This window comes from Dermatophagoides farinae, chromosome 1 (assembly GCF_024713945.1).
Source record: "Dermatophagoides farinae isolate YC_2012a chromosome 1, ASM2471394v1, whole genome shotgun sequence".
Lineage (NCBI taxonomy): Eukaryota > Metazoa > Arthropoda > Arachnida > Sarcoptiformes > Pyroglyphidae > Dermatophagoides > Dermatophagoides farinae.
The window spans coordinates 5720549-5741437 of NC_134677.1; the positions used below are offsets into that span (position 1 = coordinate 5720549).

Here is a 20889-nt window from a genome sequence, read left to right on the forward strand (position 1 = left end):
ACCAAACTCAAATGATCGTTGATGGTTCCAGGAAAAAAAATAAATATTTTTTCATCATTTAAAGGGAAGAATTTTCTGACAATAATCGATTAATTGGACGTAGAAGGAAAAATAAGACAATTTCATAGGATAATATCCCAACATACGACGGCTATATATGGATTTGATTGATAGAAAAATCAATTTGAAAAATATTGAAATAAAAATGATAGCTAAATAATAATTTCGATGATTGCGAAATTGATTGATTGAGAGAAAAAAGCTGTGTTCTTATAAAAACAATGAGAATTGATTGTGATCATTGAGAAAGAGAGTGGAATTCTGTATTCATTCGGCCCCTATATTCATACCGGACTTGCGAAAAAAAACAAGCGAATTTTGAAATTGTTTGTTGGCCAATTCGGATAATGGAGTATCGTTATTTTTTTCATTGATTTGTTTGATCAACGAACATATAATTTCGTCAATGTCTTCATTCTTATATCGAACATACAGGGTAAGATGTGACAGGATTTCAACGTACAATTGTAATTGTAGGGCAATATCCAAAACGCTGCTGGCGATTTTTAAACATTTACGGAAACATTTCAATATTTCGGGTTCAAGTGTTCCGTCTTTGGTGACGAATAATATGCTAGCCGTTAATAATGCCCGACATTGATCGCTCTTTTTCACTAGTTTACCTGCTCAAAAGCGAAAGCATAATTACAAATCAAGTTGATGGAATAGATACATGATTCAAAATACATACCGCAATTAAGGCAACATTGATTTCGAAGTGGAGTAAAATTTTCAATATTATCGAATTTAATGTTCTTAACAGTTGCAATGATCAACAGCAAACATAGGGTCTGCTCCTTAGAATCTGATATCTCTTCTTCATAAATGGAAAACGCTTGACTAATGAATTCATAGCTAATTGATTCGAAATCACCAATTTCCGATTTAGCAGCATTCAATGCTGCTTCAAGAAATAAACGAAGACATAATTCCGGACAGTTTCCTTCCTTCAACAATGTAACGATAAGTTGATTGACAAATTGATAGATTTTCTGACATTTTTTAATCCATTTATCATCTGTATCTTTTATTTTCTTGTATCTAGAGAAAAAATAATAAGTTATAAATTTTAGACATAAGAAATGATGATATCTCACCGCAATGATAATTGTAGAGCTTCAAAAACTAATGATGGGTATGTATATCGAATACGGCTTGAACCACCAGTGGCAAGAATTTTTTTGATCGAACCCAATGTCAGATAAGTGGTGTCAAGTAATTGTGATGATGATGACGATCGAGAATCATCAATGTCATTTAAACATTCACCACCATTTTCATTGCCACCTGTTTGGCCGTTTTGTATGGATGTTTCACCAGCATCAATACATTGAGGCAATAAAAGAAAGTGGATAAACCTTGATAATAACAACTGTTCATCGATGAATTCTTCGTCTTGATCATCGACTGGAACATCAGGTTGTGGTTGTTTTTGAGGCGACGATTTAGAATTATTTACCACAATCACCTGATTCGTTCCATTCACCAATGGTCCACATAGTTCGGTTAAAAAGGTTTGTATTTCTGACGACGTTAGACGATCTTCTGGCCTTAGATAATCTTCACTGTAATTTTCAAGAGTAGCATTGATAAGTGTCAAAATGATCTGCTTATGGAGCTCTATATCAGTGGTTTCTTTGACCAGATTTTTGTAGTTGGTTAACTTGAGGCTCATTTTGATGAGTCCATATTCCTCCTTGTTTTTTGTTGAACCATCAGTATCGTTGGAAAGATAAGTGGAATTAGAATTGCCCAGATTGAATGGCATCTTTAAAAATCGACACATTTCTTTGCCTAGGTTTGATCGCATATTTATGGTCACAACATTCATGTCTTGAATAGCTTTCAGCGTCGATCCAAGGACCGAATTGATTGCCTCTTCGCGTTTGGCTGAGTCGGCCATTTTTTTCAATGAAAAATTAATCAACGAACTATACATGCTGATAATATCTTCGATGGCAATAGTCGGTCGATTGGCAATTATATTACTGATTTGTTTACTGAATGTGTCAAACAAATCTTCCGGCAACGGAACATCGTGTGATTGGGCCAACCTATCGATCAATGCAATAATGATCTTTTTGACTTTTACATCAGGAGCCAATTGTGCACATGAATTAAGAAATGGATTCAACGTTGATAAGTGGAATTCATCGGGAAAAACTTGAATCAACGATTCCATTAGGTATTCTTGAGCGATAGCATCTTTACAAGAAACCACCTGCTCAAGAATGCCAGGCAACACGACACGAGAATACATTTCTACATTGACAGATTCCAATTGTGATAGACGAACAAGATTCGTACCGACTAATAGCCGAAGTTCGAGCCGTTCTTGTTCTCGACGTTCACGTTCACGAGTATGACCCAAATGCTGCATACGAACCCAAAGTTTATTCATTTCAGCAAAATTAGTCAATACAAAATCGATTGAATCCATGACGGTAGCTGTATCGGCAACCTTATTATCAACATTTTGTTGCTGTGTGATTGCATTGGTCAATGTTGAACTGACAAATTGTGTTTGCTGTTGTTGTCCATCATGATTCATTAGCATTACTTTTCTATTATCTTCATAATTTCCTAAATTTTCAGCTGGTTGGTCGGGGAGAACATGACGACATGTCATCAGAAGGAAATTTCGCAAAAACAATCCACGAAGAGGATGTTGTACACCTAATATAAAAGAATGTTTAAAATTAAAAAATAAGACTGTTTAAAGATTCAACAGCACAAACCTCGACACATTTCAACCAGATCTTTGAGTATCTCACGGCGACAATGTGGTGATGTTTTCATATAAACAAGACCAACCGAAATAAGTAAGTATAAGCGTGGTATAATTGATCCAGCATATTGTACCAATTCATAAAGCTCATAAACTTTATGATCACGTTGAAATTCATCAACAAGATACATTTCAAGATGTCGTAATTGATCGGTGACGGCCATAAATAATTCATAATAGGATTTTGGGCCTAAAGCCGATGTACGTAATTCGGATAGCATATTTGATGCATGTTTCAAAGCTTCCATTAGTTTACCTTTATCTAGACAGCATTTCATATGAAATGATTGTAATTTGACGATGCTCAATGATTCGTCAAGCAATCTTTCTTGTTGTTCATCGGTCGACGGTGAACGTTGTTGATTTTGTGGCATTTTTCAATCTTTTGTTTAAAATGTCATCAACTATGAGAAGGTATTTGTGAAAGAAAAATTGAGAACAAAACAAGAGAAAAGTCTATTTAATTCATGAATCAACAAACAATATTATACAAACATAATGAAGCAGAATAAAACTAATCTATACTTGAAATTTATCGGTATGAATTCCAAATTCTTTCTTGCTTTTTCAATCGAATCAATTGTCGATGAATTGATGTGAACATTCGATTTGTTGTTATTTTTGTTTCAATGCAAAAAATTATCAAACATCGGGCATAATTAAATTGCTCATGAAGTTATTGTGTAGCTGTGGCCATCAAACGATAAGTTGATTGTATGTGCTGTTTATTTTGGATGTTCAATCGTTTCGATCCTAATGAAGATTCAAAAACTTGCTTTCACAAAAATATACAAGCACAAAAAAACATTTGTCTTGATATCGACGAATGTGTGTTGAATCGAAAAAAAACTAAACCATTTACATCAGAAGCTGAAATGTTGGAAAAAGGGGCGACTTTTTTTTACCGACACAAATAAACAGACAAAGATGGGCGAATAGACACGGTGGTTGTAGTTGTCTTGGCCAAACTCCTAGATCGACGCCACTACTACTTCTCAACCCTCATCATCATCATCATCATCGAATATATTGGACGTCAAATCTCATAATCAACATCAACGCCAACAACAACTCCCCGTGTATATATTCATGAAAGTAACATAAATAATCTAATCATTGGTCGATAGATGTCGCCATGGTCGAATTACCGAATCGTTAATTTGATCGGTTGCCGGTCCAAGAAAAATTTTAATCTATAAAATTCGCGAATCAATCATTAATTCATGAATTCAACAAGGCATTAAGATCGGATGGTAATTTTATAACTCATGAAATATAAACAATCAAAATTTCATCAAAGATTCATATATAAAAAATTAAAGTTGAAATAAATCTGGAATTGTTAGACAGATATTCATGGTATTCCTCTTGGAATATTGAATGAAATTTCATCGCCCCATTCACCCCATTCTGCTCGTTTCAATTGGAATGTAATGATCCAGGCAAGAATAGATACGATCCAAATTAATGATCCACAGAATGAATAAATGACTAATGAACGTATTTGTAGTAGATGTTTAGTTGTTTCTTGGTTTCGTGCAGATCGATCATCTTGTGTCGATGTATTTGATTGTTCAGGAGAATTTACAATCATTGGTTCTTGTGGTGATGTCTGTTGTTGTGGATTTATCGTTTGACGATTCGTTCTATTCGATCGCTGTTGTTGTTGTCGTCTTTGTTCCTGATAGGTATCATATTTGAATATAAACATACCAAACCAAACAGTGTTAATCATCCATAAAAAAGGTAGACCAAAAAATCCAATGTAAAAATAACGACGACATAGTTTGAGACGATCTTGATTAGACATTCGAGCCAATTCCATTTTATTCCAATTGATTGTGTTTTAAGGGTTTTTTTATTATTATTATAAATCAAAAGATGTATTGATTGATGAATGATCCAAAATGAAGAATTAGATTGAGTCAGCTAAAATTGTTTTGAAAACAAAGAATTGATTACAATATTGTTGGATGGACTGAAATAAAAAAAATTGGTTTCTATTCACAATCGATAGAATCGATTGTTATATAGAAAATGTAAAATCATATAGAACTGTTGATAATCAAATTTTAAATTGCAGAATTTCTATATTTAGCCCACCAAGTAGGAATCATTGATGCTAAAATTCACATTTTCCTTTTATATTCTTGATCATATTTGTAGCTCCTGCTGTTTTTGTTGTTTTGAATATATTTAGCCGATTTTCATAAAATAATTCAATAAAGTTAACAATCAAAACCATCACAGAATGAACGGATCTAATAATTTGCCAGAACAATCGCAAACAAAACGACAATCTATAATGGCCGATCAATCAATCGACAATAGGTTGATTTATATTCAACCATTTGGCGATGAAAATGTTATGTTACCTATGACTAGACGTGCAGCTAGGCTATCCGGTTATCTTGGTGATCTAATTGATTTGATTGATCAAAAGGCTTTTGATGTGGAAGTGGAAAATTCAACCAACATCGATAGTGCTAATTGTCCAACAATTCCATTGATTAATCATACAGCATGCAACGTGAATACAATGAAAAACATTATACGATGGTGTGAATATCATTGTGATGATCCGAAATTGGATGATAATAATTTCGAAGATTCAGAAGAAGATGAATATGCTAGACGTACAAGAAAACTTGAAGAATTACCATCGTATTGGGATCGACGATTTTTGGCCGATATAGCCGGTGATGAGGATCAGACGAATGGATGGCAAAATCGAGCAGATCTTTATGATCTACTCATTGCAGCACATTTCTTACGTATCAATCCCATTGTCGAGATTGGTGGAAAATTCATTTGCCAATCGATTCGTGAACGAAATGTCGAACAGGTACGAAATTTTCTGGGCATCATAAACGACCTGAGTGAAGATGATAACATTCTTTCCAATACCGATCGTTTAACATTCAATTTTCGAAAAAATTAAGAGTGTACAACCCGTGAGTAGTCTGAATTCAGTTATGGCTAACACATTAATTAGCCATTCCGCACATCGTACTGTTATTCATTAGCTAGCCGCAAATCATTTCACTGAATACAACCATTTATAAAGCATCAGGAATCCAAATGGAAACCATCTCCTGCATAATAAAATGGAAGTATTCATAACTGTTGCTCTCGACTTGCACTCCGAATTACGAAGTGAATCACCAAGATTCAGAAGCAGTAAAATAAATTTACATGCTCGGCATTCTCAGACCTTCCCAAAGGTAAATCTTGGATCTACCTCTAGTGCGGACTACAAATTGTACACATTATACACTCTCTATTGAAAGTGACCGAAACTATAAAAATCTACCATTTCCAGTTCCACCAAGAATTTATAACCAAATTGCTTATATACACTTTAAATTCTTCACGTAGATTTTATTGCAGTTTGCTGTCCATCAAAATTGACTTTATCTTATTATAGATATTTTTAAACAGAATAAAACGAAAATCATTTATACATGAAAATATATTTTCATTCAAATTGTTATTTAGATGTGCTGTTTTCTGAATGTTTTTATATTATATGTAAATCTAAAAAATTTTTCAAAGAAAACCATAAACCTTCTTATCATTATGGCCGCATCTTCAATGTTCTTCTTCGCACTTTTTTTCTTGTTTGTCTGTTTGGCCATTCGAACATTGAAGTTGAAATATCAAACATGTATTTCATTTTTTTAATAATTAATAATAACACCGTTTGTCTATGTGACTTGTCATTTCGATTTCTCGGTTTTTTCTTGTTTAAAAAATCTGCTTGAAAAATTATTACAAGTTTTAGCTTTCGAACAGGTCTTGATGTTTATTTTTGCCTTTGCAACCATCAACCGACTGACTAACCCAATAAACTCGAATTCATAAAGATTAAATATGAAAGGATAGTTCTAACCTAAATATATTATCATACATAGGATTGAATGTGTCGTGTACTATTTAACAAATAATTATCCAAATCTTAACACCTTGTGCACTGAAATAATATACCATGATATAATGGTTCATTGAACATTCCACTGAATTTTTGTTGTTGTTGTTGTTATTGTTTCTGGTTGGTTGAATATTAGATTTTTTTTGTAGATTGGATGGTATTTGAATGGCATAGTTCAATGTAATTCATGATTATGATGATGTTGGCATTTCACCTTTCACACGCATCACATCTCTCGCTCTCTCGAGTTGACTTGTTTCAAAATAATGGTTTTTGTTTCTCTCTCTCTCTTTCCATCTCTTCGTGGCTACTTGTGTGAATAGTCTATCCACGATTGGTCGATTCATTTCTGAAATTATACGACTTGAACGACTACTTTTTTCTACCTTATTCAATTCATTCATTCATTCGTTTGTTTATTTCTTTTCTTTTGAAATGATGTTGATGATGATAATGACTCATGATGTGGATCGAACAAATGAACAATCTTCGTGAATGAGTGAAACAACACAATCAACAAGTAAGGTGAATGAGACCGAAAAAAATATACTATAAGGATTATGAAAGTTTATCATCAATCTATAATAAAATGAATTGTATTTGATATAAATCGTAACATATCGAATGAATTTAAATTAAATTTCTTAATGGGTTTTGTTTGTGTATTTTGAAACGAGAATTTATCATCATCATCATCATCATCATTAAGGAAAAACTTGTTCTTTTTCTGGGCGTATCGATTTTATACCTGTTATATACAAAAGGAAAAAACTTTCAATTTTGACTAATGAATTCTATCGTTTTGTGTGTGTGTGTGTATGGATAAATCCAATATAGTACGATTCAAACTGTCATCGTCATCATTGAATTCAGAATTGAAATATCATTGTCATCATTTATTATAAAAATTAACAACAACAGTATTAATCATTAGAAGATTCGTCACCGTTAAATAAAAAAAAAATTCAAATGTCAATCAAACACACACACACACACATTCAATTTGAACATCAAACAAACATATTGAACGAACCGAAACGAATAAAGACTAATGAACAAACGTTTGACAACTCTATATTTCCGCATTTGTACACATTCAAATTGTTTGAAATGGAAAAAAAATTTATCCCAATCTCATAATAGAACATTCGTAAATCTATATATTTCATAATTGTTACCATACCGACGACACAGTGATTACTATTATATTATTACTATTATTATTCACGTTAACCAAAAACGAAAAAAAAATCCCCAACACACCCGAATTTCTTCTATATCGATTAAGAGTGACCGAAACTAATGTGATCTTTGCAGTGTCACCATCGAATAGGACAATAATCGATACACTACAAGATTTGAAAATCTGTTCAAATAAAATCAAAATCAACCAAGCGATCATGAAAATAATGTTACATCATTCATCATCATCATCATTATTATTCAAAATGAATTCTAGTTTGTTGACCATAGTTTGGGCATCAATCTTGTCACTCATCATTTTTCAAGTTCATCAAGGTAAATTTAGTTTACATAATTATTGTATAGATAGATAAAGTTCCATAATGATAAATTGTTAAACATTTGTCATTTTTCATTGGATTAGTATCATCATTGTTTTGCTATTCTTGTGTATCAACCACACCGGGCTGTACACTGGAACAGGTTAGCTGGTGGATCTATTCATCAATCACCTGTCCAGAATCGGATGATAAATGTATTAAAATTATTGAACAAGATGGAGCCGATATACGAGTTACACGTGATTGCCTATCAAATGTTATGTCATTACGTGATGATGTACCGGCCGATCGCTTTGAAGGATGTCGATCGGCAGCACAAAATCCTAAACGAGCGGTTCATGTTGACAATGCAATCGGTGAATTAGATTTAAAGAAAAGTTCATTCATAAATACAACATATTGTTTTTGCGAATTCGATCAATGGTGCAATGGATCATCATCTAGAAATTCAACATGGACGATTTTAGTCACAATATTTATGTTGTTGGTTTATTGGATATAATGAAACATAAACCAAACATAATTTTTTCCTGAATCACGAAATTTCGATTGTTATTTTGGATGCAATAATTTTGATAATAATTATTATGTAAATATTATTCGAATTCAAGCTGTTTTTTCAAACAAATTTTTAAAATAACTTAGTAAATAAATCTATGTTTGACTGAATATAACCAAGTTTATCGAGATTTGGCAAACAAACACATGTTTGATCATTGGTGGCGGACCACACATAAGAATTAATGTATCTTCATTGGGTGGTGGTAAATGTTTCGATATCATTTCATCATTTATAGAGCCGCGGTACTAATGGAAACGAAATGATTTAAATTTTAGAAAATAAATGGAAGAATGTACAGAACAATAGAAATTTATAAAATTTCTCATGGCAACCATAAGAGTGATTATAATCAAAACGTGATCAAGTGAACGTATTATTGATAATTATCAAATTTGGATTTTTTCCTCAGATTTGCTTATTTGAATTTAAACATAGAAATTACTTTTAGATTCAAATTGATTCATTTGCATTTTTTAAAATAAAATAACTCATCATTTATTTTTCTAAATGTTTTATATGATTTTATTAAAGATTCTTGGTTTGTAAATTAATAGGCGAATCTATGTTTTTCTGAGTATCCAAGTTTATCAAGATTTGGCAAACAAGCATGTTTAATCATTGGTGGTGGACCACACATAAGAATTAATGTATCTTCACTGGGTGGTGGTAAATGTTTCGATATCATTTCATCATTTATAAAGCCAGTACTAATGGAAACAAAATTATAAAAAATAAATTTTTTTTTGAATTTTAACAAAATCAAAAAAACTAACCTATATTGCCAACCTTCTGAAGGTCGATCCAATGTATACCAGAGATTCAGACGATCAGAATTTTTTTCGCAAACTTCTTCCAATTCTTTTCGTAGTAAAATATCCTTTTCTGTTTGGTTAGCATACAAAAGCCATATTTGTAATTTATCTTTGGGATCTTTAAATACATGTCGAATGATCTGCAACATCGGAGTGATGCCAGTACCGCCAGCAATCATTCCAACTTTTAAATAGTTTCGTTGTGTAAATGGTGAACCATAGCCTTCTTTGATTGAGAATTTTCCCATTCCTTTGTATATCAAATTTCCGTTTGGCCCCGCAATATTAATTTTATCACCGATTTTCATGTTATTCAAATATTGAGATAATTTACCGCCTTCGGGAAATTTTGGATGGACATTTGCAAAATAGACTTTGATGACAAAATCAACATAACCCAAATCATCATCGCTGGTCACCGGTGTATATGAACGTGAAATATATTTTCCATTCAATGTAGTCGACATGTATACATGTTGACCGATTGGAAGACCGAGTATATGATCACTAGTCGGTAGACTGAATCTAAATCTACGAGTATCATGTGAGATTTCTTCTCGTTCTGTTAAAGCCACTGAATATTTTTCTTTGGGATTTTCCAACAACTTTGGTCCAGATGCTTTGTTACGTATCCAGAATTGATAAATGAAATAAACGGTCGTTGCCAATATGGCAGCGCCGGTCATCATCACCGGTATGGTTGTATGATTCTAAAAAAAGTATTGATTATGAACTTGAATTATTATTATATTGATGATTTTAAACTTCACTTACATCCAATGCCATATCACCCGATTTTTGCGTTTGACGGGCTTCGGCTACTAGATGTGAGATGTAAAATGTTGCAAGCACCCAGGCTGAAAATAGAAAAATTTTGTAATAAATTTTATTATGAATATTAATTGACATTGTGGCTATTCAATTATGAGAATGATGATCATGTTTGTCAATCGTTCGATTTTCTGAGTCACATGTAAGCTATCTTGTATAGTTTGGAAATAAAAATGTCTCCAAGGAAACGATAAAAACAGCAGCAGTAATAGTAGTAAAAAAATATCGCAAAATCGATCATCATTGATGAATGAATTGAGTATGAGAAAAAAAAAGAGAGAGAAAACATCAACACATCATTTTTTACTTATTATTGCGGCTACACATAACAATATAACCAAAATGTAATTCAAATCTGACATGCAAAGAAATAAATTTTCATCACATGAAAACAATCTTTTTTTTGTTGAATAGCAGTTTGCCTTGGGAATGAAGAAAAAATTGTCGATTTTTTTCTCTCTTTTTCGTAAACACTTTATTCTCCGTTCAAACAATTGTCATATTGTTGTCAATAAATTAATCGAAATTAAAATTTACCAAAACATAATTCGTCCATATATTGCATTTTGGAGTAAATTAAACACTAAAATTAAAATAATCCAAGTGGACAAAATGAAATATTGATTTGAACGAAACGAATGATCAAAATTGAATGAACCTTTATCAAATATCAAGAGGGTATTTTTCAATTGTTTTTGAACCTATCTCAAATTTCAAAAGGAAAAATATCATTCCCGTTTAAATCAAGGAACCAGGATGTATATATAGATTTTTAAAAAGATCACGATTTAAAATTAAATATACTCACTAGAGAAAAATAGAGATAGAAATTTTTTTTTTTTTTTTTTGTTTAAAATTTTTCCTCAGAGGATGGCCACCATCATCAATATATAATTTTATCTTTGGTTATAATATATTGAAATGATAAAATTCATCTAAAGCTGAATCATTTTTTCCTCGATTGGCAAGTCAACATATAGCTCGACAATTCAAACATATCATTGTTGACCGTAAAACTTGCTAGTTTATACATACGATCACTATGCAGCGTATAAAAATGTTTTTATGATTTTTACAATAAGGAAAAGGATTCTCAAATTTCTCAAATTCATCTCAAATTTCCAATTTTTTGGCGATTAATATGAAAATGATAATCTATAAAACTTGACTATTATAACAGGAAATGAATAAACTGAGTTATCTATGTTCATAGACATTAAATTTAAAATTCACGTTACATCTTTCATGAAGGGATAAACGAGCACGAGTTCTACAGCCAGTTCATTTCCTTTTCACGTTGATTGTCAACACACGTTGTTGGATTTCGCTAAATTTTTTGTTTTTTTCGATTTTTTTTGATCTTTTTTTGATTTCTTCTGGTAAGTTTTGCCGTTTTATCAAATTAATCGTTTCTAGAGCTTATTCTTATTGTTTTATACATAATAGGCTATTGCAGCAACAACTTTCCACACGTAAAACGATCGAAAATGTTGATGCCCAAAAAGGACCGAATTGCTATTTATGAATATTTATTCAAAGAGGGTGTCATGGTTGCAGAAAAGGATTTCCATTTTCGAAAGGCACATCCAGCTCTTACTAAAGTTCCAAATTTACACGTTATTCGAGCACTACAATCGTTGAAAAGCCGTGGTTACGTCAAAGAACAATTTAGCTGGCGACATTATTATTGGTATTTGACTAACGAGGGTATCAATTATCTTCGTGAATACTTACATTTGCCACCAGAAATTGTACCAGCAACACTGAAACGTACCGTTAAACCTGATGCTCGTACACGCGATAAACGTATGAAATTCATTATTCATTAAAACTTTTAAAGCATTTCATTTCTTAAATTTTGTTAATTGTAGTTGAAGATGCTCCAGCAAGAGGCGGTGCTGGTGGCCGAGAATCTTATCGTCAAAATGAAGGATATGTAAGTTTTATTAAGGTGAAATTGTCCTATATTGTAAAATTTTTTTTTTCGAATATAGCGAACTGGTTATGGACGTGGCATGAAACCGGCCCAATAAATAATTTTTTATGTCTGACATTTTTAACAAATAAAATGCATTATTAATTGAAAAACTTGTTCACTAAAAATTATTTTTATTGCTCAATTCATCATGTTGATTTGTATTCAAATTTCCCATTCGATTCAAAGGCCAAATTCTATAAATTACACGACCAATTATAAGTCCCATAGGTAGAGCTCCAAATTCTCGAGAATCGGTGGAATTGGTTTTATTATCACCCATAAGCCAAACATGACCTTTCTGCACTGTCTGTCGATAGCTACTAAAATGATAACGTTGACTGATCATATCACCTGGCAAGGCAACAATTCGTTTACAGATAAATTGATGTGGATTCATTGGCGATCGAACCACGACTATATCACCTCTATTCAATCAATAAAATGTTATTAAAAAAAATTAAAATTTCCAATGCAAGAGCTCTACCTCTTATAATCATTTCGATGAAATGCTGTGTTATATTTTTCGGCAATGATAATATCATTATTTAATATTGTTGGTTCCATTGATGGGCCTTGTAATAAAATAGGTTCGGCAAAGAAACGAGTGATGCACCATGTGGTCGCAACAGTCACTGTGAATGTTCTAAGAGTACTTTTTAATTTATCAAAAGTTTCGGTGGTATTCTTTTTATCATTGTTGAAGGATAATTTATTAGCTTTGTTTAGACTTTTGGTTAATTGGCGATAGTTTCGTAAGGTATAAAAGTTCATTCGTGAAATTCTTGTTGTCCAGCAAAAGAAATTCATTTCATTCATTGATGATTATTATTATGACAAAGCCTAAAATTTAGGCTCTAAATGTTTAAATTGGCCATGTGAAGATGGAGTTAGGATCGATAGTTTTATTTGCCAATAATTTAGTCAAAATGATTGTGGCATTTTTTATGTTTATGTTTTAAAATGATATCAACTTGTCGATTGTAAAACAATAATAACCATCCTCTTGAAATTTAGAATGATGTGATGGCACGATAATAAATGTAAAGACGACAAATAATCATCAATCATCAATGTTATGTTATTAAAGTTTACAACATGGAAACAAGTAGAAAAAATAGAAAATGGTCATTTTCTTTGACATTGATGATTTTGATAGAACCATGCATTTGTGAATATTTCGGTGACAATATAGACAATGCTGGCCATATTCCAATTATAATCAACACTTGGGCATTCGATCAGGCCAACGAAGCGGGTAACTAAAATTGAGTCACCGAATATCGTATTTTCCAAAATTTAAACGAGAGAAAATTCTCCAGAATAATTATCGCGAAAATGTTTACGAAACATCGTTTTTTTTGAATTTTTTTTCCATAACAGGTTGGTCATTGTTAGAGAAAAATGAATCGTCATTGAATGCAATTGTAGCCGCATGTTCTAAATGTGAATACCTTCAATGTGATCATACCGTAGGTTGGGGCGGTAGTCCGGATGAAAATGGAGAAACAACTTTAGATGCGATGATAATGGATGGTGTCACACATCGAATTGGTTCAGTGGCTGCTTTACGTCAAGTGAAAAATGGGATCTCGGTCGCCAAAGCTGTTATGGAACATTCATCGCATACGATGTTGGTGGGAGATCAGGCGACAGATTTTGCCATTGCAATGGGATTCTCTAAGGAAAGTCTTTCATCTGATTGGTCTATTGATCAATTCGAAAAATGGAAAACGCGTGGTTGTCAGCCAAATTATTGGAAAAATGTTCACCCAAATCCTCGGAACTATTGTGGACCATATAAACCTCAAGATTTAAATGAATTTCATCATGACAATAAATTCCTCTATAAAATTGTTGATCGCAACAATCATGATACAATTGGTGCTGTAGCAATCGATCGCCAAGGTAGAATAGCATCTGGAACATCTACTAACGGTATGAATCATAAAATTCCGGGTCGAGTTGGTGATAGTCCGATCCCTGGAGCTGGTTCATATGTCGATCAAGATGTAGGAGGAGCCGCTGCTACAGGTGATGGTGACATTATAATGCGTTTCTTGTCCAGTTATCAAGCTGTTGAAAATCTTCGTAATGGTATGGATCCAATTCAAGCTGCTAATGCCGCACTTGGGCGAATCATTCGAAAATATCCTAAAGCCCAAGTAGGAATCGTGGTATTGGATATTCACGGAAATTACGGGGCTGCTTGTTTGAACATTGATGGTGGATTCCCATTCATTGTGCGAAGTTGGGCTGAACAATCAAAACATTTGGTCAAATGTGTTAGCACTACTGATTTTGAACCAAATTCAATTATTTCGATAAAATCAGATTTCAGACTTACTTTTTTTATTTCATTTTATACAATTATTTTATTTGAGTTTTTATTCTGAATTTAAGTTATTCGTACATGAGAATTTTGACTATCAAAATTGAATAAACATTCCGGGTATTTTGGTGCATTCAAATATATTTGATCAAAATTTTTGGGCCACCATTTAGGGATTGATGCACGAAGTTTCAAATTGGTATCAATGTGATACAGGTCTTGAGTGACAATGTCTCGAGGAATATTGTTGTTCGCGAGAGGAATCGCTAATGAAGCTATTCCGAATCTTCCGATTCTTCGATGTAATTGGCCAACTTTTCGCCTTTCATTAGTTGAATAAATCAGAGTGCGTGGAGCAGGTGATTTTTGTCGCAATATGTGATTTGAGCATAAGAATTCGATGGGAAATACACGTTGTTTAATCGGCTGGGTGGAGTAGATTTTTATCGTTTTCTCTTCGGATGTATACAGACCTTTATTCAATGATATTGCGTTGATAAAATCACCATTCATTTCAAATGGAAAATAATGACCAGAACGAATATCATTTTGACCTTCTGCTAAACCAAGTTGATATTTAAGCCCAATATAGTCAGCTATTCGGCCTTCAATCAATCGAATTCGTTCATGATTCGATTGACATTTTATGTATGGGCCTAGGTCTTCCAAACGAGAGCCACCTAATCTGGTTAGGAAACGATAACCAAAATGTTCGTAACCGATTCGTGGATCGGCTACTAATTTTAAATCGTCCGAATCAATAGGGCTAAGTGTTTGATCAATATTGTAGATAGATTGGTGTTTGTCCAACAATGATGCTGGCAGTATGGCCCATAGATTAAAATCATTAGCTAATTCAACTTTGATATTCTTATTTACATTATAACCAAGCAATAATCGTTTGACTGCTGTAGCAAGACCTTTGTCTACTTCTAAAATAAATTCGCCATCACCATCGTAACCATTACAATCTGCAACAATGTATCGTCCTCGATAGACAAATAAATCGCATAGAACCTTACCAACGGCTGACAATATGAACGAATAAATTACTGGCATCAATTTATTGTGATGATCTAGTGATGAAAATTGTTCGGCATGGTTGGCTGATAATAATTTTCTCATATCATTTGTCAACAATGATTGAAGATAGATGAACGATCCGGGCCCAGAAACTCGAAGCAATTGTTTATTTCGAAGATGAATGGCCACAAAACTTGCAGCCTCCGTCAATTGTTTATAATTATTTCCACATGAATTAGTGACGGGACGTAATTGCCAAATGAACCGGGATAATTTGAATAATCTAGAATAATTGAACATTGTTACAAATTTTATTCGTTTCGTGATCACATGTGTTATAGAATAATAATTATCAAACGCCATCTACTAAAATGAATTTACACTTGTCAATGTTTGTTTCAATACTTCGCTGAAATTCCCGGATCGCAAAAAAAAAACAATCCTCATGTCCAATTTAATAAGTTCCAAGGCCGAATTGACGGCTGCCGTCATCGATTTTGCTGAACAAAAAAAAAACAATCTATTGAAAAAATCAGATTTCTTTCAACAATGACATTAGATTGGACATTTTCTTCACAAAATTACCCGCCCATATACCATGATTTATCATGAATTGAAACCAATGATGCGTATATAGACGGCCATTTTTTGGTGAAATCTTGTCATCTAATTCATCGAAATTTTTTTATCAAAAATATTTTGTTTTTCTTTCAAATTCAACTTTTATTTGCTTTGATTTTCAATATATGTATGAATAAAAGGACTGTCATTTATAATGACAATAAACAGTACAATAACACGGTTGGGATCAGATGAGTAAAATTCATTTTCAATCATCATCATCATTATTATGATGATAATGATTATTTTCATTATGTAAATGAAATAAATAAAGCAATGTGTATCATTATCGTATGCAATAACAAAATAATATTCAAATTCATCGATAGACGGTATAAATGAAACAAAAGCTCAATGATAGTTGCAGAAAAAAAATGAATATAATGAAATATAATTATGATGATGATAATGATGATGACAGCATAATGATAGCCATATTTCAACATTAGATTATGCAATACTATATCGAAAAGAATTTTCATAAATTATATCGCTTTCATTATTCTGTATGTTGAATTATTCTGGATTGAAGATGAATGATAGAAGAACGTTCGATAATGATGATAAGTGATTCATTAGAAACTCTTTTTCTTTTCTTTTTTTTCACAGTCTTTCATTGTAGAAACCAATTTGAATGCAACACCAAGCAAGAAAAATAAACCTATTCGGTTTCTCATTGAATGAATTGAATTCAAGGAATTCATTTGTCGGTATATGTGCTGCTTGTGACTTTGATCATTTGTAAATCAATTTTTTTCCCAGTAACGATTTGCATTGCAACTACTTACTATTGATACATTATTGAATTGTTGATTTTGTTATCCATATGGGTGTTTGAGTTATTTTTTTTTTCTCAATCGATTTGTTTCGAATAAAAAGAAATGCAAAACTTTGGCATTTTGGAAAAATTTCGCCAGAAATATGGCATCTATTTTCCACATAATAAAAGATTATTTGAATGTTTCAAGAATTGTTGGAATGCCTAAACGAATTTATTATTTTTGTTTTTCATTCGAAATTTACTTTGTTTCATGATTGTTTTGAAGCATATGAAAAAAAGTGATTGTGTTCATCTGATTAAATTTCGTCATGATGATTAACGATCCAAAAAAGGTGTTTCAATGTTATTTTTCTTTCTAATAATAATAAATCATTGTATTTTATTTTAATCATTTATTTATCACAATAGTGATTTGTCGTTTCAACCAGATATTTCATTAATTACAGTCAAAGAAATTAAGCATATAATCCATAAATCTCATGAACCATGTTGATAATCGAATTTATTCTAATCATTGTATCAATATCATTCATTACTTTATAATGAGATTATACATTAAAGACAAAGTGAAATAATCTGGTTGGTAGCGAGAAACCAAAAAAAAAAAAAAATAAAAATAACCTCGAAAAAAGCGATAAACAAACCTACACAAAAAGCTCATTATATCCAATTCTGAAGTGTACACAAAGATAAATTGCCAATGACAATTAAGAAGATGAACATCATCATCATCATCATCGTAATCAACAATAGATAATAGATGAACAGATACTGGAATCCAAAATAAACCTTTGTATCCTAAATGAAACAACGTGAATAATAATGACTACAGCAAACTTAAATTGCAATATCCAGTTTTTCGTTTATTATGTTTAAACCATACTTTATTGTACATATAAAAAAGATAATGCAATTATGGGCAGCCATTTTTTTGGACACGGCACAATACTGAACTAAACCAAGACCGATGATGATAGGGAAAAAAGCTCATCACGTTTATTTATTATTTTTTTTTTTTTTTGGATGCTATGAACGTTTTATCGTTTGAAAATACCATTGTAAAAGTATAAAAAGAATAAGAATAACAAATACATACAACAAAATGTTAACATTCGATTTATGGTGGTGAATTTGGTGCACCATGAGAATGATGATGATAAAATAAATAAACTGAAAAAAAACATAAAAGTAAATTCTGATCACTGTTTTTTTTCCATTTTATTATGTCATCTCAACACAACTTATCTATTTATTTCAGAGTCTGGACGGAAACCCTGAAGCAGCCTGTACAGGTCTTTTTCAAATACTATAGTAAAACAAAAACTCATGGCGTCTTTGTTTTTTTTTTTTTTTTGTCATTCTTGTTAAAACTGTAGAATTAAAAAATGTGGTATATTTCAAGTGTTTTTTTTTGTTGTATGTGTGATCAAAAATACTGGCAAAACAAATATTAACCATTAATACAAATTTCAAGTAGTTTGTACACCAAAAAAAAACTCATAGACAAGAGAATACAGGTTAACATGATTATAAACTGAGGTTGAAAAAGTATAATTATGATTGATAATTTTCAACATTTATTGAAAGACCCTTCTACCTATATATACTTTAATACAGTTCCAATTCAATTTCACCATTTTCATGAGTGAAAAAAAAATCAAAATTATAATCTGAAGAGATGAAATGAAAATTCTTGTAAAAAAGGAAGAGTAAATATAATTCCTGAAAATAATAACAAAAATCAAGAGGATCACTAGAGTTGGAATCCAACAAAAAAAAACGAAACGAAATGAAATATGAAACTAGAACAAAAAAACGATTTGAACCTAATACAAGTATATGACGAAACTAGTGTTTCATGATTACAAAACGAATCAAATTTTCACCGTTATATCCTATAGTTTCATTATTCAACATTATTCAAATCATGAATGAATGGCAATATAAGAAAATAAATATCCCTGACTTGTGTGTTTTAACTTTTTTTTCATATTTGATAATTCACATCACACACACACATGCACATAGATCAGTTAACCATATTTTTTCACGATTTTGATTTTTTATTTTTTGAATCCTAACTTAATTTTAATATATATTACATCTCATGTAATAGTATTAGTAATTGGTTATGTAATTTCATTGAATACAGTAATTGAATATTAAAAAGAAGAAAATGTTTTGAAATATTGCCGATAGGAATAAAAAAAAAATTTGAAATAAAATTCTATATTGAAATTCTATATAAAAAAACTGTTGCAATAACATTGAATATTGAAACAAAACAAAAAATAATTCATTTTCAATCAAAAAAAAATGAAGTGACATTCACAAGCAGAAATTTTGTTTGTTTTCATAGAATGAAAAAAAAAGAAAAACGAAACCCAGAGGGACAAATTTCAATTTCAATAGTGAATAAACAAAAAAAAATTAGTTTGAATTTATTTTTTCATTCTAGAATTTCATGGAATAATTTTATAATTTGTTTGTCAGCCTATTTAAAAAGAATGATTCTTTTGTAGATTCGAATCAAAATGAAGTTTAATTTTTTTTTCTTTCTTAATGATTTATTCACCAAAGGAACATTATTGCTTTTGAAACTGAATTTGAACAGCCATTTTGGTTGATGTCTTTGCGTGTGTGGGTGTATTATTATCATTTATTTTTTTCAAATAGAAACAAACTAATTTATTTAATCATCACCAAAAGTAACTTTCTGAATGTTATAAAAAAAAGTTTTTGGATCGATTTTAAAGACATACATCAATTTAGTGGATATATATAAGAAAAAAGAAATTAATTGCCACTCATTTTTATTTTAAGTTGACACCATTATATGCACTTGATCATTGTAACTACCAAATTTCAATTTTGTATAAACCTAATAAATGAAAAAAAAACAAATGTGATAGTGGAACAAAAATTGGTTTCCAACCAACCAGAGATAATATATGTAAAACATCATCCCAAAACAGAAATGAAATGTTTGACGAAATGGGTTTGGTCGTAATTTATGGTGCAAACAACAAGGTAGAAAAGAAATGCAACCAAAGAAAAAAAACCAGAAAGAAAGAAAAACATTTCAGGATTGGTTGGTTTTTTTTTTCTTTTCCTTCAGTTAATATTTTCTTTTCCTTGATTCTTGGAGAAGGAAATGAAAAAAAAACTAAATTGAATATTCCATTCATCACCATCCAACGATGGTTAGAAACCATGAGAAAAAAATATGGTTATAACCTTTGTCATAATATTGCCACTGTAGACGGAGATTTTTTACATTCTGGTTGGCTTGTTTGTTTGCTCGGCGGTGATATTTGCCTGGATATGAACTACAATAATATATGGAAGATATATTTTATTTCGAATAGGAAAACAAAATAAAGGATAACAGGAACCAACAAAAAAAACAGAATAAATGAAATTTTGTGGCTGCTAGTGAAATGAAATGAAATAAAATGAATAAAATACATTGATTCTCTGGTTCACAATAACAATTCATTCCAGGGCAGGCTATCGTCGACCCTTAAATAGATTAACATAGTAATCGTTAATCGAGGTACCACTGTATTTGAAAAAAGTCCAGTTTTTTCACTTTATTCACATTATTTTGAAGAAATTGACATTATGATCGGAGAATTTAAAAAAAATTT

The 20889-nt window shown here is 31.4% G+C and overlaps 10 protein-coding genes across 14 annotated transcripts in view; 5 read left to right on the forward strand and 5 right to left on the reverse strand.

The window, feature by feature from the left end:
• Positions 1–20889, forward strand: part of Fkbp12 (peptidyl-prolyl cis-trans isomerase Fkbp12) — an 83863-nt gene that overhangs the window by 57631 nt on the left and 5343 nt on the right. The window lies entirely within an intron of this gene.
• On the reverse strand, positions 22–3909 carry Vps35 (Vacuolar protein sorting 35). Of its 2 annotated transcripts, none has more exons than XM_047055171.2 (5): positions 3374–3909; positions 2799–3252; positions 1158–2736; positions 752–1101; positions 22–683 (listed from the first exon to the last, which is right to left on the reverse strand). In XM_047055171.2, exons 2-5 carry the CDS (start codon positions 3220–3222, stop codon positions 328–330), a joined length of 2709 nt encoding a protein of 902 aa, XP_046911127.1. In that variant the 5' UTR covers positions 3223–3252; positions 3374–3909; the 3' UTR covers positions 22–327. The 2 variants fall into 2 exon arrangements, with proteins under 2 accessions (XP_046911127.1, XP_075591682.1); XM_075735567.1 differs by having other exon boundaries at positions 3344–3835.
• On the forward strand, positions 3984–6353 carry LOC124492315 (skp1-related protein). 2 transcript variants are annotated; one of them, XM_075735732.1, is made up of 2 exons: positions 3984–4101; positions 5015–6353. In XM_075735732.1, the coding sequence occupies exon 2, from the start codon at positions 5100–5102 to the stop codon at positions 5787–5789; it is 690 nt and encodes a 229-aa protein (XP_075591847.1). In that variant the 5' UTR covers positions 3984–4101; positions 5015–5099; the 3' UTR covers positions 5790–6353. The 2 variants fall into 2 exon arrangements, with proteins under 2 accessions (XP_075591847.1, XP_075591844.1); XM_075735729.1 differs by lacking the exon at positions 3984–4101 and adding an exon at positions 4908–4954.
• On the reverse strand, positions 4089–4821 carry pen-2 (presenilin enhancer, gamma-secretase subunit). The gene has a single exon (XM_047055184.2). It carries the CDS (start codon positions 4671–4673, stop codon positions 4203–4205), a length of 471 nt encoding a protein of 156 aa, XP_046911140.1. The 5' UTR covers positions 4674–4821; the 3' UTR covers positions 4089–4202.
• On the forward strand, positions 7263–9181 carry crim (QVR superfamily protein crim). Its single transcript, XM_047055183.2, has 2 exons — positions 7263–8297; positions 8386–9181. Exons 1-2 carry the CDS (start codon positions 8180–8182, stop codon positions 8802–8804), a joined length of 537 nt encoding a protein of 178 aa, XP_046911139.1. The 5' UTR covers positions 7263–8179; the 3' UTR covers positions 8805–9181.
• On the reverse strand, positions 9334–11480 carry LOC124492313 (NADH-cytochrome b5 reductase 3). Of its 3 annotated transcripts, none has more exons than XM_047055177.2 (4): positions 11316–11480; positions 10451–10533; positions 9638–10386; positions 9334–9571 (listed from the first exon to the last, which is right to left on the reverse strand). In XM_047055177.2, exons 2-4 carry the CDS (start codon positions 10460–10462, stop codon positions 9412–9414), a joined length of 921 nt encoding a protein of 306 aa, XP_046911133.1. In that variant the 5' UTR covers positions 10463–10533; positions 11316–11480; the 3' UTR covers positions 9334–9411. The 3 variants fall into 3 exon arrangements, with proteins under 3 accessions (XP_046911133.1, XP_046911132.1, XP_046911131.1); XM_047055176.2 differs by lacking the exon at positions 11316–11480 and adding an exon at positions 11045–11158; XM_047055175.2 differs by lacking the exon at positions 11316–11480 and having other exon boundaries at positions 10451–10833.
• Positions 11592–12595, forward strand: LOC124492320 (small ribosomal subunit protein eS10). The gene is made up of 4 exons (XM_047055185.2): positions 11592–11886; positions 11954–12313; positions 12379–12443; positions 12502–12595. The coding sequence occupies exons 2-4, from the start codon at positions 11995–11997 to the stop codon at positions 12538–12540; spliced, it is 423 nt and encodes a 140-aa protein (XP_046911141.1). The 5' UTR covers positions 11592–11886; positions 11954–11994; the 3' UTR covers positions 12541–12595.
• LOC124492317 (mitochondrial inner membrane protease subunit 1) lies at positions 12434–13301 on the reverse strand. Its single transcript, XM_047055182.2, has 2 exons — positions 12970–13301; positions 12434–12910 (listed from the first exon to the last, which is right to left on the reverse strand). Exons 1-2 carry the CDS (start codon positions 13299–13301, stop codon positions 12604–12606), a joined length of 639 nt encoding a protein of 212 aa, XP_046911138.1. The 3' UTR covers positions 12434–12603.
• Positions 13436–14953, forward strand: LOC124492311 (N(4)-(Beta-N-acetylglucosaminyl)-L-asparaginase). Its single transcript, XM_047055174.2, has 2 exons — positions 13436–13740; positions 13866–14953. Exons 1-2 carry the CDS (start codon positions 13581–13583, stop codon positions 14876–14878), a joined length of 1173 nt encoding a protein of 390 aa, XP_046911130.1. The 5' UTR covers positions 13436–13580; the 3' UTR covers positions 14879–14953.
• On the reverse strand, positions 14818–16200 carry LOC124492310 (iron-sulfur cluster assembly factor IBA57, mitochondrial). The gene has a single exon (XM_047055173.2). It carries the CDS (start codon positions 16198–16200, stop codon positions 14881–14883), a length of 1320 nt encoding a protein of 439 aa, XP_046911129.1. The 3' UTR covers positions 14818–14880.

Bases quoted from the DNA above. Each gene is read 5' to 3' on its own strand.
- Vps35 (XM_047055171.2), bottom strand. From the start codon at position 3,222: ATGCCACAAAATCAACAACGTTCACCGTCGACCGATGAACAACAAGAA. The intron at 1,102-1,157 runs GTGAGATATCAT...TTTTTTCTCTAG, and splicing joins GCTCTACAATTATCATTGCG to ATACAAGAAAATAAAAGATA. The intron at 684-751 runs GTATGTATTTTG...GCTTTTGAGCAG, and splicing joins TCAATGTTGCCTTAATTGCG to GTAAACTAGTGAAAAAGAGC.
- pen-2 (XM_047055184.2), bottom strand. From the start codon at position 4,673: ATGGAATTGGCTCGAATGTCTAATCAAGATCGTCTCAAACTATGTCGT.
- LOC124492315 (XM_075735732.1), top strand. From the start codon at position 5,100: ATGAACGGATCTAATAATTTGCCAGAACAATCGCAAACAAAACGACAA.
- crim (XM_047055183.2), top strand. From the start codon at position 8,180: ATGAAAATAATGTTACATCATTCATCATCATCATCATTATTATTCAAA. The intron at 8,298-8,385 runs GTAAATTTAGTT...TCATTGGATTAG, and splicing joins CATTTTTCAAGTTCATCAAG to TATCATCATTGTTTTGCTAT.
- LOC124492313 (XM_047055175.2), bottom strand. From the start codon at position 10,585: ATGTCAATTAATATTCATAATAAAATTTATTACAAAATTTTTCTATTT. The intron at 10,387-10,450 runs GTAAGTGAAGTT...TACTTTTTTTAG, and splicing joins CGGGTGATATGGCATTGGAT to AATCATACAACCATACCGGT. The intron at 9,572-9,637 runs GTTAGTTTTTTT...TGTTTCCATTAG, and splicing joins TCAGAAGGTTGGCAATATAG to TACTGGCTTTATAAATGATG.
- LOC124492320 (XM_047055185.2), top strand. From the start codon at position 11,995: ATGTTGATGCCCAAAAAGGACCGAATTGCTATTTATGAATATTTATTC. The intron at 12,314-12,378 runs GTATGAAATTCA...TGTTAATTGTAG, and splicing joins TGCTCGTACACGCGATAAAC to TTGAAGATGCTCCAGCAAGA. The intron at 12,444-12,501 runs GTAAGTTTTATT...TTTCGAATATAG, and splicing joins ATCGTCAAAATGAAGGATAT to CGAACTGGTTATGGACGTGG.
- LOC124492317 (XM_047055182.2), bottom strand. From the start codon at position 13,301: ATGAATGAAATGAATTTCTTTTGCTGGACAACAAGAATTTCACGAATG. The intron at 12,911-12,969 runs GTAGAGCTCTTG...TTGATTGAATAG, and splicing joins CATCGAAATGATTATAAGAG to AGGTGATATAGTCGTGGTTC.
- LOC124492311 (XM_047055174.2), top strand. From the start codon at position 13,581: ATGGAAACAAGTAGAAAAAATAGAAAATGGTCATTTTCTTTGACATTG. The intron at 13,741-13,865 runs GTAACTAAAATT...TTTCCATAACAG, and splicing joins CGATCAGGCCAACGAAGCGG to GTTGGTCATTGTTAGAGAAA.
- LOC124492310 (XM_047055173.2), bottom strand. From the start codon at position 16,200: ATGGCGTTTGATAATTATTATTCTATAACACATGTGATCACGAAACGA.